Below are 14,999 nucleotides of genomic sequence, written 5' to 3'. Positions count from 1 at the left end.
TTACTCCTGTGACCTTATTAAACATGCTACTTGTTCTGGATTTAGAAATACAGTGAGCCCCCGTGTTACGAAATTAATCCGTTTCGCAGTTGGGCTCGTAAGGTGAATTTACCGTATGGCGGGCAATCCAAATACAATATAAATAGCTAATGCGGTTAGAACCCCAGGTTAAAAAAAAGTCAAAATTGTACATACATACATATTAAAAATTGGTACCAAAATAGTATATGTAACCAGGTGAACTGACGTTTTACCGTTGGCCAGCATCTCTGCCTAACAGAGGGGGTGCTGTCCCTTTGGGAACAGCGGTCACTGAAATACCGCGAGTAGCGCGCATGTGACCGAGACCAGGAAATAGAGTAAAATACCCGCGAAGACTGACGGTCTTGGAGGCATTGTGTTAAGTGGACATTCCAATATTGTCTTGTAATTCCAATCGTGCCTTGATAGAGTTTAAGGTAACTAATACATTCGATTACAATATGTTCAATAAGACGGCGAATTTTTGACGATGGCATGTTATGGAAATGACGTTTTTACGGTGGAAGCTGGTCTGGAGAGGTTCACTGTTGTTTTGCTGCTGATTGTGGGTGTATGCGGAGGCGCAGCGTGAGTAATTTCGAACCGTAAAATGTGGTGTAGATTTGCAGTAGATCTGTGTAAAGTTAACGTGTTACCGTTCATACTGTTCAGAGGGGAGATTGTCTGTTGCCTTCTGAGTGCACCCGCGAACATTGGAGACAATATTAAGTAAGTGTATTGAACAGTTCAGTTTGTTTGTCATACGTGTGACCAGTGAAGCTCAGTGGCTTGAAATGTTTTGTTTTTTGTTTGTTCAGCAAGCCACTACTGTTGTCTATTTTGTCATAAATCTAATCTCAGTGTTTGTAAATTAATGCTTTGCACATTCCATGTGCAGTCGGGGAATAAAGCCCACATAAAATAAAGTGTGTGCACTTGTGTGCAGTGTGTGTCTTATTTCTCACCTGGCCACACATATATAATATACATGTATACAATCAGAAAACATCATAAATAAACAATATAGAAAGGATTTATTTACCTTTGAGTGGCACTTGTTATGCCCATATTCCCTAGTAAGGGTAGCCTAGGCTAGCTTCGTATTTCTTGATTATCTCCAGCATCGTTTCCATATAAATCATCTTCTTACTTCTCTCTTTACCATCACTAGCAATCTTAGGACCCATGGCTAACCCATTCGTTTGAATTAAGCAGTAAAATGCACTATAAATACGGTTTTGTAACCACTCACGATAGAACAAAGCTTTACTGTTCCACCATTTTGAAACGAGTGAGGTCAACCAATAGCAGACTACCATCTCCGTGAGGAGACGGCGACCAATAGCAGACAAGCATTGTAGTGACGCGTTGCATGGAGGCATTGACGGCAACTGAAAAAAATGCCTGCTGATGGATGCAAAACAACACATACAGCCAAGCCCCAAGGGCCATGACAGTTGTTTTTGTCGCAAAACCGGGAAAATACCATAAAGAAGGGATGAAAAAACGCAGTATTCCACATCGCAACATGAAAAATATGTAAGCCAGGGATGCTGTAACAAGGGTCTACTGTAATCCCACAACACTCACTCTGTCTTGATGAGGATGTCCTGGTTTTTGCGCTCAAGCACACACTTGCAGATGAGTTCCTGAGTGACAGGAATGGCCACGTTGTTGGAGACACACAAGTCTGACAGGTAGTCCAGAAATCTGAACAGACACAGTGTAAGTGCAGTCACACTCTCTCTTGCTAACGTCCCCAAACACCGCCGCGCCGCCATGGCATTCCTACCGGGGTTCACGGTTTTTGCGGACAAGGCTGACAAAGGTCTCCACTTCAGTCTTGGTAATGTGCTTCTCCAACAACTTGCGGTTGTTGTGCAATAGCGCAGTAATGGTGTCCTCCGCCAGGATGTCGTAGCCTATCTGACCTTGCATTAAGCCGAACTGCTTAGCAATGTGCTCCTAAAAAAAAAATAAAAAAAAATCATTGCATCAGGATGATGACCAGTCAGCAAATCCTTAATCATGCTTTTATAAGGTATTTTATCTCATCACCTAACAATTGTACAGTGTCAAAAAATGCTTTCCACTTAACTATACACTATTATGACCTGCAAGGCAAAGTTAGATGTATCAAAACTATGGTATCGTCGCAACACATTCGCACTTAATTGCGAATCTGACCTTATGGCACTGTCTACTTGCTGATTGCAAATGTGGACAAATTTAAAAGAAAAATCTGTTCACTTTTCTGATATTGTGTATTTATTAATTGAAGAAATACTGATTCTTATTTAAAACAATTTAAAATGACTGTACTTACATTTAGTTCACCAATATTTATTTATAATTAATAAATATGAATCTCATGCTGAAATAGGTGTTTAACGAGACAATCAAGAAGGTTCTACTTGCAGAATCAAATCCCATGAGTCAGGAAAAATGAGTTGCTGTGAAACGATTGGTTTGTCGTACATTGCCGCACATTTTCCTGTTTTAGGGAAGTCACAACCCACTTTGATGTTAAGAACAAGAAAGAAAATGTATTAAAAAATAACCTAAAAATGTTCACGTATGATGCTGTAGCCGTGGTTCTTAACCTGGGTTCAATCGAACCCTAGGGGTTCGGTGAGTCGGTCTCAGGGGTTCAGTGGAGCCTCCGCCGCAGAGGTCCACCCTTCAGTCTAGTCTGCAGTTAGTGGGCACAGTCATTGAAAGCGTCCTGCTCTAAGATTTCCTACCATGCACTGTGCACAATTCATTTCGTGCACCAGTAAAAAAAAAAAATCCCATTTTATTTTTTACTAAAGAAGAAGGGTTTGGTGAATGAGCATATGAAACTGGTGGGGTTCGGTGCCTCCAACAAGGTTAAGGACCACTGTGCTATTGCTATCCACAATAAGGCTACATGTTTCAGGTGTCTTTAAGAGTGTCTTATTAAGAAAATGATGATGAACGTGCATCTGCAAACACCAAATGGATTCCTAACACTGATGTCTATAAACATGAACCATCATACTGTATTTCTGTCCTGATGTAATTTAAGGAAGCCATGCAAACGTTTATTACCTTTCCAAGATTCAACTTAAAAGGCTCTACAACACAGTTTTGGATTTCAACTTTCTTGTTGAGAATCCCTGTTCTAACCCTTCCAGACCACTAGAGGCAATGCTTAAATCACTGACTAAATTATTTGCGCAAGGGCCCCCTAGATGACCCACAGAGCGTATAAAAGCCTGTGTCACTCAGACGACTGTTGCTCAGAACCTTCACACACATGGTTTTGCATGCCCTTGGTGTTCCACTCAATACGTGGCTTGCAGTTCTTTGGTTGTAGTTCTTTGGTTGTTTTCCATCGACTAATTGCAGTTGCAGTATTCTCTGCCCAGCTGTGGCTCTGATGCCTTTGCTTATGTTTTGTTTTCGCCTTGGCTTATCGTCGTTAACTCTGCGGCTATCTGCGATTCTCTACTTGAGATTGCTTATTGTCTGTATGCAACGTGCCATTTCTGGGGCAAATTCTGTGGATATGTTGTTATGTTTCATTTTCTTGCTGATGCTGGCTTTGCTGTGGACAGCGCACCTATTTTGGTAAGTACTTTGTGACATGTACCGTCATGCCATATGGGTTGCTGCCATTATCTTATCTATGTCTTTCCATGCTTTTTTTTTTTTAACTGTCTATGATTCTGCCAGTGGTAGGGCACTGCAACATTATCTCTATTTTTTTTTTTTTTTTTACCTGTCTATGATTCCGCCAGTGGTAGGGTACCACAACATTGCCCGTTTTTACTCTTTTTACTCTGCACTTTGGCGTCAGATGGACACTTTCGTTGGTGCTTGTGTTTCGATTTTTTGATTTGCCTTTTGTGGCTCCATGTCCATCGATGACATGAGTGACTGCTGTTTGGGGTGCCATGACTGCCCGTGCTGAGACTGAATCTTATCATCATGCCGATGTTGTCGAAAATGTAGCTGGGTCACTGGTCTCTTAAGGTTCGGCCATGGGTACCTTTGCCCCTCTTCCAAGCAGGGTCTCCCTTGAGGATTTAGTGTCAGCCTCTCCTTCCTCTGAGAGGGACTTGTCGAATGAATCAGACATGATGAAGGTGATTTTTAGGGATGCCTTGAACATATTCAGATGGACGTTCCTTGACCTTAGTCCCATAAGGAGGCAAACTATTTTTAGCAAGTGCGGCCTTCATCTGCCTTCATCGCCCCTCAATATTGTTAATTTATGGCCATTCTACAGTCCTGTTGGGGCAATTTGGGGGCCTTTTCCTGGCTCCGGTCTGATGGCCAGACCCTTGCAGTGTTGTAGGATGCTATCACCGCTGGTTTGGTTTGGATGCTTGATGTGGAGCATAGTGGTAATGTCATATTATAACCATATGGTTACACTTCTCCTAAGTGCATTGAGATGCACCCATCCACAGCCGTGATGCCAGACCCTGTAGTCAAAATCCATGTGAACTGAGTCCTTGAGACAGGTTCTCCATGATGCCAACACACGATTTGGAATCGTTTTAAATGAGTGAAGGTCAATCTCTTCTACTCACAAATGAACCCACTGCTCTCTCACGAAAGCACTTGCCAAGATTGTTTTCATTAATTAAGAATAAAAGTGTGACTTGCCCGGTTCCTCCCTTTTTTTCCTTACTTTTTTGGCATTCTCTTTCCACGCTGAAGGTTCACAGTGACTTGTTTAGTTATTCCTTAAAGGAGCCCTTCACCTTTGATCGCATTGTACGACCCACGTTCCAGGTTGGGAACCAGACCCTGTTCTTGATTCACCTCTTCAGTGGTATTTCTGAAGACAATGTACACACTCGGCCTAACCCTAACCCTGTGTTGGCGTAGCGTGTTAGTGAGTTGCATGGTCTGTCAGTTCTTCCTGCATAACATGGCCCCTGATGGTGCTGGTGTCACTCTGTGGTCAAATGCCACTATCGTTCTAAAAATCCATTCTGCTCACTAGGTCAAGCAACCCCTACAGTACATATTGCTCGTTTTGTGTCCCCGCCCGGTGATACTGGAGCATTTACTGAGCTGAACCAGTGGTCTCGACCAGTGGTTCTCAACCTTTTTTCAGTGATGTACTTTCTGTGAAATATATTTTCTATACCCCTTAATGAGCAAAAAGTGTTTTGGGGCAAAAAAATTGTAGCCAGAGATTTTTCAACACAGGGGACTTTTCACGATAGCAAATCTCTGTCTCCAACGTAAACATAAAAAACGTGTTGCACAATCTACAATCTGACTGAAGTTAAAAACAAAACCATCCATTTAAAAAAAATAAGTGAATAAATAAATTGCTAAATCTACAATAAGCGTTCATTTTCATAGTTACATCAACTTCTTGCATTATGTCATTCACTTTGCTTCATCTATCTTTCATCCTCACCTTCAAACCTCCGTTATGTGGTCATTTTATATTGAGCAATGGTGGAACGTCAGGGCCAGCAAGGCCTTCTCTACTGGCCTAATATAACATGACATTATCTTTACCATAATAAACTATAATAAATATAATAACTTTAATAAGTCAGTTTCTTTTCAAATGTATTTTTACTAAATATATATATTTTATATATAAAATTATTCTCCCTATTCTGTTCCTTTTATGTCATATTATAACCATGTGGTAACACTTCTCCTAAGTGCTGCAGTTTTAGTGCTGAGTTTTTAGCCAATTAGAATTCAGCTAACGCGTGTTGCTAGGCAGACTTCATGGCAGACTTCTTGTCTGCCTGAGCCCAGAGGCGCTGTGCATTCGCTTGTACAGTGGAAGCCTTCTGTGCAGTGTGCAGTGGCATATTGTGTACGGGCCCATATTTTAGTTAGACAGCTGCAATAGCCAATCGAACCACAAAAACGCCTTCAGGAAACCTCACGTAGAACGTGACGCAAGTGGACGCTCACTGCAGGAAGGTGGTGCTATATTGATCCACCATGTTTAACGGTGGAAGAGTTGAATAAAGTAATTAAAAAAAAAAAAGGAAAACACATGTTGCTCAATGAGCTAACGTTAGCGTTGGCATACATCGAAGCCAGACCCGCATATGCTTTTAAAAAAAAAAAAAAACCCACAATGGCTGATGAAGAGCAAAATGGAAATTGGACCGACACGATTTTCCGCCTTGACGTACGTCCATGTCAATACAAAGGGATTTATTATTGGAAATGAAACGCAAAGACAAACTCTACAAGCAAGTCATGAAAGTTTTTTTCTGTGAAAAAAAGAAGAATGGATTTTGTACTGAAATAACTTAGGGACAGCCGTTTTGGTTGAGTTAATATGTTTTTTGTCATTTTATGTCATTCATATTCAATAGTCATATTTGGTTGTTGTGAGTTTGTGGGGTTTTGTTCATGTTTCTGTTCCACTTGCGTCTGCCTTTATTGTCTGTGTTCTCGTTAGTTTGATTTGGTCCACCTGTCTGGTCATAGTTTGTCCAGTTTTGCTCCTGGTTCGGTCTTGCCTCTTTTCCTTGTTAAAACTTCCTCTCATATTTCTCAGGTTTCCTGCATTTTCGAGGTTCCATTCCTTCCTCCTCCCAGCTCACCATGCCCAGACATGACAATTTTAGCGTACAATCTTGTTAAAGCTTGCCTGATGTCAAATAATTAGAAATTATTATTACTTATTCTAAGTTTTGGCACGTAAGAATGATAAGTTTTAATTGCTTATGTGGGTTTATTGATGTTTAAGTGCTCTGAAAAATAGCCTGAATAGCCCAGTAATGCGTATGTGTGCGCATGAGAGGTCCAATCACTGATGGCCTAAGCGTGAAATGCACAGACCACCACTGATATTGAGCAATGTAAATTGCTGTAATTTCCTTCTGTGGTCATGCTGTGTCTGAAATTACAGTACAGTACGATTTAACCGCAAACCCACGTGCTAATATTTACAAATACAGATGTACCGGTACTTCCTGTAGTACTGTGCATGTGCATGCTCAAAGCTGGTGTGGTGGTTGCTATTGAAAGAGCAAACCAACATAAAGCTGTGGTGGTGGTTGTTAACAGAGGCTGACGTTGGATTTACTTTTGCTTGAGGCTCGTCTTCGCTGCAGGTAATTTTGCAAATGCAGAAAAAAAATAATTTATTACGCTACCGGGGGGGGGGGGGGGGGGGGGGGGGGGGGGGGGGGGGTTCGTTGTAACGGGATGCCAGAAAGAAGGAAAGGCTTACATGCATGGAGATGTTTTCACATTGGGGGCTTTATTAACACACATAGGTTTCGTTGTAGAGGAGTTTTACTGTAACTTATTGTGACACCCTGGAGTTAGTGTTGTCACAATTATATATTAACAAAGTATAATTACAAAATAATTACAAATGTCATTTATTTTCGTTATTCACACTGCCATTGTATTTATGTTGTATGTGATTTACGTTGTATTATTTTGGAGAAAAAGAGAAAACCGGAAGTAAATGTGAGTGTTTCCGGGTAGCCGCGCGTCTTAGCTGCCGCTTCTCAGACGAAATCTGGGAAAGAAGCAGCTCAAGGTGTCCTTAGTCTTTGTGATGCACTTTGTGAATCCTGCCTGCCTTTTGCCCACTATATCACTGTTCTGCAAATACAACAATGACATTTTAGGTTTCAGTCACCACTAGGACTTCCACCTTTTTTTTGGTTGTAATTTAACCAATAGAAAAGAATTTAAAGCATAACGAGATTATAAAGAGGCACGTAGCTGGAAGCCAAAACCAGTTTGAAATTTAATAACCAAAGCTCTCGGCCCATATCACTTCATGTTGAAAGCAGTTGTCACCCCGCATCTACAGTAATGATCTGAATGCACAAATCGAGAACAGGTCTGAGAATGCATACGTGACAGTAATCCGTCGTAAAGGCAGAGGTTCCAATTAGCCAGATAGGCAGTGTGGAAGCCAGAGCTACTAATCGTAAGCGCATCAGTAAATATGATCGACTAAGACATAATGCACAAAGCGAAGACATTTAAATGTGTCGTCGTCAGTTTATCGCTGTATCGTTTAGCTTTGACAGGTTGTCTTCCGCCATTCATTTTCTTGAGCAGCATTTTTTTCCATAAAATGCTCACTTGATTGTATTACTGTGGCGTTTACCCACTTAAAAACCTATAGAATGTGCAATGCTTGTTTGCCATCAGCCCCAAGGTCCTCTATACTACTTATAATAGATTAGCTCTAGCACTTAATTGTCACAGTTCCAATTTGTACATGTGGCATGTTTTTGCAATAAATGTGCTTTTCTTAAAAAAAAAAAAAGCTCACGTTGTCCTCCTTTATGCGTCATTCCTGCTTAAACAGGTCAGTAAATGGAAGTTAGCTAATGACTGCTTCTGTTTTCTACATAGTGACGTGTGATTTTTGTTGAGTTTTGTAGCGATGGACTAACTTTTTTGAGCGGTATTAGCACTTAATTGAACATTCGTTTCCTGGCGTACTAGAGTCGTCGTATGCGACGTCCATTTTGTTTCGTGAGGCCTCCTTCGACACGCTCCGATAGAGGGTTTTCACTGACCTCACATTGTGAGGGCTAAGTTGGATGCGCCGCCATTAAGGAGGCACTCGACAAACGGAGTGCAATGCCTCCTTGTGTATCTGGGACGGATTAAACAACATGATCAATGTCGAGACAAAAAAATAAGGCATGAAAAAAAACGAGCGGGACAAATTCGGATGTTGGCCGGATTTTTTTCTCTCAGATCCTGGTTGAGCTTTGCCAAACACAGGCGTCTCCTTTCCTCCGATAAGTTCTGGCATTCCTCTCCCTGATTTTTGATCACTTTTAGAAACCTGTAATAGTCTAAATGTTTTTCTCGGTCTGCCCGACTTGTGCAACACGGCTATGTTTGACCATTTTGCAGACCAATGTTGCAGATATTCGTAGTGCCCATGCAGCATTATGGAACCGACTACCTCCAAGATGGCGGCTTCAAGGTTTATGACGCGGCTGATGACGCGCCGTGAAAACCCTCTATAGACTACATGCAAAATGTTGTGGTTCTTTTCTGTTTGTGTTGCAACATAACAAAATTGTTCATTGTCATTTCGTCCACTGTATTAGTCACAGGAAATCGATGGTGTAGAATACCAAACTAGAAGACAGTTGGTCATTTATTTGCACTTTTGTTTGCACTTTTGTAAAACTAATATTTACACAAGATGTAAATGTAATTTTATTACAAGACACTGGTGAAAGAAGAAGTTTAAAAAAAGAAAATGATCATTGATTGATATTAAGACAGATTGAGACAAGGACTTATTTGAATGAAAAGACAAATTTATATAAGTCAAGTTTTGTTTATGTGTTGCGTTTGATAAATGCTCAGACGAAATCTGGGAAGGAAGCAGCTCATGTTGCCCTCATTTACGTGCCACTTCTGCCTTAACAGGTAAAATTTAATTCTTACTGTGGCCCACCCCACTGGACCGGTATCATTAACACTTTAGAACCTTTCGAACGTCATTTGTATTGGTCCACAAAAACAAATAATAAACAAAGTGTCTTCTTTTGGATCATAGAAGAGATCTGTTAGCAAAAAGAAATAACTTCATTGTTAATAAATATTTGTCCACAAATATATAATCAACAACAAGAGGTGGCACGTGACAAGTTGGGTAGAACCATTCTAGTATGGGGGAAGAGTCTGGGTTTAAAAAAAAAAAAAGGGAAAAAAGAAAAAAACCTGTTGAATGGAGTATTTGTTTTATGAACTTATATTTTCCTGAAACATTGAATTAATTCAATAATAATTTTTAAAGTAATTTTTTGTTTGTTTTATTTAAAATCTTGAGTACCCCCTGGAGTTTCTTCAAGTACCCCCAGGGTTACTCGTACCCCCATTTGAGAACCACTGGTCTAGACAATAAAAGTGTTTTCACTGATGGAAGCAGCACCTCACAAACACAGTCTAACACACAGGTGTCTAACTGCAGTCCTCGAGGGCCGATATCCTACATGTTTTCAAACCTTTTTCCTCAAAAACACCTGATTCAAATGATTGGGATCATTTTGAAGCTCCTGCAGAGCTTGCTAATGAGCTAATCATTTGAACCAGGTGTGTTGGGGAAAGAAAACCGGAAAACATGCAGGATGCCGGCCCTCGAGGACTGGAGTTCGACACCTATGGTCTAACACATCCAGCAGACATGACATACGGCAAAAAAACAAATACAACATAGCGATAACCTGGTTCTTGCGGTAGTCCTCCTGGGAATGTCGTAGGACTCGGTAGCAAAGTCGGAACATGTAATGGTAAGGAGAGTTTTTCTGGTCTGCCAGTTCCTCCAGGCGGAGCAGAGGCCCTTCCCCACCACCGCGGTCCTTGAAAGGAACCTTGAGAATGCCGAAGATCTGAAATATAAGAGATAAAATGTAATGGTTAATTAACAGTGAACACAACAATAAATGTACATGTAAATACAGGTTAAAAAAAAAAAGTTATTTTTGCTGATAACACACCGTTATATTTCTCTGGGGAAAATCTTGAGCAACTTCTGAATAATGTGGAAGATCTATGATCTTTGAATGTGAACAGTACAAAGTTTGTAATATTTGTTCAAAACATATTTTCGCAAAACAAACACCAAGGCAATTTTCTGTCAGCTTTACTGATATAAAAAGGGTAAGTGAAATAAAAATTCTTGCTGCTGTAATTGCAAAACTATGCTGGAAATTAAATTTGACATAAAAACAAACAAATCACACACACACACACACACAGATATTTATATATATATATATATATATATATATATATATATATATATATATATATATATATATATATATATACATATATATATATATATATATATACATATATATATATATATATATATATATATATATATATATATATACATATATATATATATTTCTAGTTAGATAGTTAGATATATATATATATACATATATATATATATATATATATATATATATATACATATATATATATATATATATATATATATATATATATATATATATATATATATATATATATATATATATATATACATACACACACGCACACCTGCACACACACACACACACACACACCACACACATACAGTGGGGGCCCGTGTTACGAGAGTAATCCGTTCAGAGGTTGGGTGCATAAGGCTATTTATTTATTTATTCATTTAACTTTGAGTGACGCTTGTCATGCCCATATTTACTAGTAAGGATAGCCTAGGCTAGGCTAGCGTCGTACTTCTTGATTATCTTCAGCTTTGTTTCCATACAAATCATCTTCTTACTTCTCTCTTTACATAACTAGAAATCTTAGGACCCATGGCTGACCCATTCAAATTTGAATTAAGCAATAAAATGCACTGTAAATACTATTTTGTAACCACTCACGATAGAACAAAGCTTTACCATTCCGCCATTTTGAAACAAGTGAGGCCGACCAATAGCAGACCAGAATCTCCGTCATGTGACAGCAACAGAAAATAAGTGCAATTACCTACAAACGCCGGCAGATGGAGACAAAAAGCAACACAAATACAGCCAACCCCCTAGGGTCATGACAGTTGCTTTTGTCGCAAACCGGGGAAAATACCGTAAAGAGGGGACGAAAAAACTCTGTATTCCACTTCAATATGAAAGCCAGGGACGCTGTAACCCTGGGGTCTACTGTGTATATAGTATATATGTATACAGTAATCCCTCGCTGTATCGTGGTTCATCTTTCACGGGTTCGCTGCTTCACAGATTTTTTTACAGTGTGGATATATATTTTTTACATCGCATTGTGCTCTGAATCCTGAATGGCTCAGGGGCTTTACTGTTGTCTCAAAATAAAATATTGACGCTGTACTGTATTGGTTTTTCACTTGTCAATTTATTACAAAAGGCAAGAGGATCCAAAAGCTTGTTTTTGTCTCTCCTGTGTCTCTCCTCTAACTGCCGTGTGCGAACGTGCTTGTAAGCACATTGATTGAAAGCTTGGTCTTTGAGAGCTGATCACGTGACTCGTAAGCGTGCCAAGAGCAAACGCACACACTATGTAGACACACAGACAGCAACGGAGAAATGCGCAGCTTTGCAAATCTGACTTTTATTTCTTTTATAATAAATTGAAATTTCAAGTGTATTGTTACGATATAAGAGTCTTTCAATTCGATGTCCGGGCATATCCGTTTTTAAAAATCTTCTAGCTCAGAAAAAGAAAGAGCACTACGAGTACTCATAATAATGTGCGGGTTCAGGACGAAGAGGCATAGCTGGGAATGTGAAATACGTGAGTGACAATGTTTCCAACTTTGTATCACTGTATTAAAATGATTGTTTTATACAAATGTGGGGCTTTAAAACAGGTTTAGATTTTTGGTTTTATTCTATGGTTTAGTATTGTATTGTAAAATAATAAAAAAAATAAAGCTGGCTACTTCACATATACATATATATATATATATATATATATATATATATATATATATATATATATATATATATATATATATATATATATATATATTTCACTTTGCTGCATCAACGAAATCAAATGTTCACGCTTGTCATGGTAACGCTGAACGCTATTGCTCTTACAATGTCACAGTCACTGTTTCAGTCACGGCGTCAGTCACGGAGTCAGTCATGGAGATGCTGATATGCTATTGGTCGATTAAGGTCACAGTCCCGGTCTCACTCACGGAGATGCGGATATGCTATTGGCCGGCGTCACGTCAATCACAGAAATGCCGATATACTATTGGCCGAACGCCTTTATCTAGCTTGATGACACAGCTGGTCGGGATGGAAGGAAGGAGAGAAAATGAGTGAAAAACGGAAGGAGGGAATGTTGCGAAGACTTTGCAAACTTTATCTGTTAGACATGGCTTCTAAAATTGCAAGTGGCGGTAAAGGAAGAAGTAAGAGGATGATGACAATAGAAACCAAGCAGGAGATAAAAAAATACGAAGGAGGCGCACTCATAGTTAACCTTGCTCGTGAGTATGGCCGTAACCGCTCGGCAATCTTCTAAGGGCAAGAATTTCCTTGCCGGGGGACGGACCTCGGTCGACAACAAAATGGAGAGGCTTCTTCTATTATGGATTAAAAAGAAGGAAATCGCCGGTGATATGTTCTAGTTTGAGAAAAGTTCTTGTTTAAGAAATCAATAAATTCTGCGGGTTGGTCTCTGCTCCCCTCCGCCTCCACCCAGCTCAAGTCACGTCGCCCCGAAGGTAAATGTCATTTTTCCTTTGTATATTTATGTAATTTCATTTAACTGTACAGTAGATTATGTTACTCATTTTTAATATGTGTATAAAGTTGTGATGTTTTTTGTGAAGGTTTTTGCACGAGTTGCACGCATTCACTAATTAACATAGGTTTGGATTGCCCGTCATACGAGCAGTTCGAGTTACGAGCGTAGCCGCTGAACGAATTAAGTTCGTAACACGGGGGCCCACTGTGTGTATATATATATATATATATATATATATATATATATATATATATATATATATATATATATATATATATATATATATATATATATATATATGCTAAGACTTTCCTGAACATATAAATCACATTTTTCATTAATCATTTTTACTATGGGCCATCACCCTAACGTGGTGGAGGGATTTACGTGGGGCTTTATGCCATGACACCCATGGCAAAAGGTCCAAGGTTAGGGTCCAGACTAAATACGGACCACTGACCCTTAATGATGAGTGAAATATTTGGATCTGGTTTTCCCTTGCCCTCACAAACATCACCGAGGCCCTACTATGGAGCCAGGCCTGGAGTGGGTCTCGCTGGCGAACACTCGGTACACAGCCGAGTGTGAAGCGGGTGGGATGAAGGTCAGCCCCTCCTAATTTGAGGGTAGGATGGATTGGGAGATCTACAGGCGGGTCGGTGCAGTGTCTGCTGTAATGTGGACTCTGTTCTGGTCTTTCATGGTAAAGAGCGAGCTGAGCCGAAGGGCGAAGATCTCTATTTAACAGTCGATCTACGTTCCTGCCTTCACCTATGGTGACAAGCTGTAAGTCGTGACTAAAAAAATGAGATCCTGGATACAAGTGGCCGGAAAGAGTTTCCTCCCACGGGTATCCTGGCTCTCCCTTAGAGATAGGTGAAAAGCTCGGTCATCCGGTAGGGACTCAGTGTCGGGGCGCTGCTCGTCTGTGTTGAGAGGAGCCAGTTGAGGTGGTTCGGGTATCTGGTTAGGATGCCTACCGGACGCCTCCCTGGTGAGGTGTTCCAGGCAAGAGGCCCAGGGACGACACAGGACACGCTTGAGAGACTATGTTTTACGGCTGGCCTGGGAACGCCTGGGGATCTCTCCGGAGAAATTGGACAAAGTGGCCAGGGAGAGGGAGGTCTGGGCTTTCTTGCTGAGGTTGCTGACCCCGCAACCCAACCCCAGCAGAAGCAGGAGTTAATGAATGAATGTATTAGAGCCACACCTGACTTTATGCATGGATCAATTGGGCATTTAAAAAAAATTAAAAAATTAAAGTCACTCAGACTGTCCACAGTATAAGTTCCAAAAGAGAGCTGTACAAATTATAGTAGTACCAATAAACTATTTTTATTCAATAAACTAAATACTCATCTTTACGCGAACCGCTCTAGTGATAGTTGAAGGTCATGATGTGAGAAAGCCAACAGCATCATCTGCAAATCGCAGAGATGAAATTCTAAGACCCTCAAACTGGACCCCCTCAACGCTTCGGCGGCACTTAGAAATTCTGTCCAAAAAAGTAATGAAGAGAATCAGTGACAAAGGGCAGCCTTGGCGGAGTCCAACCCTCACCGGAAACAAATTCAACTTATTGCTGTAAATGAGGACCAAACTCTGACATCGGTCATACAGGGACTGAATTGCCCATATCAGGGTGTCCAGTACACCATACTCCTGAAACACCCTCCACAGATGTCTCCGAGGGACACGTCAAATGCCTTCTCCATGTCCACAAAGCACATTTGGACTGGTTGGGCGAACTTCCAGGCACC

At 40.3% G+C, this 14,999-nt stretch overlaps 1 protein-coding gene across 1 annotated transcript in view; it reads right to left on the bottom strand.

Moving 5' to 3' along the window:
- The window catches only part of itpr3 (inositol 1,4,5-trisphosphate receptor, type 3), a 139,001-nt gene that overhangs the window by 67,049 nt on the left and 56,953 nt on the right, over positions 1-14,999 (bottom strand). Inside the window, exons 15-17 of the mRNA XM_088402918.1 lie at positions 10,212-10,376; positions 1,814-1,986; positions 1,612-1,731 (exon numbers count right to left, since the gene is read on the bottom strand). Coding sequence (XP_088259044.1) covers positions 1,612-1,731; positions 1,814-1,986; positions 10,212-10,376 — 458 coding nt within the window. The remainder of the gene's footprint in view (positions 1-1,611; positions 1,732-1,813; positions 1,987-10,211; positions 10,377-14,999) is intronic.

Source organism: Hippichthys cyanospilos, chromosome 2 (genome assembly GCF_059441005.1).
Source record: "Hippichthys cyanospilos isolate Australia breed blue-spotted pipefish chromosome 2, RoL_Hcya_1.0, whole genome shotgun sequence".
Classification (NCBI taxonomy): Eukaryota; Metazoa; Chordata; class Actinopteri; order Syngnathiformes; family Syngnathidae; genus Hippichthys; species Hippichthys cyanospilos.
Note: the sequence above shows the minus strand (reverse complement) of the source record. Positions and strands in the feature narration are given on the sequence as shown.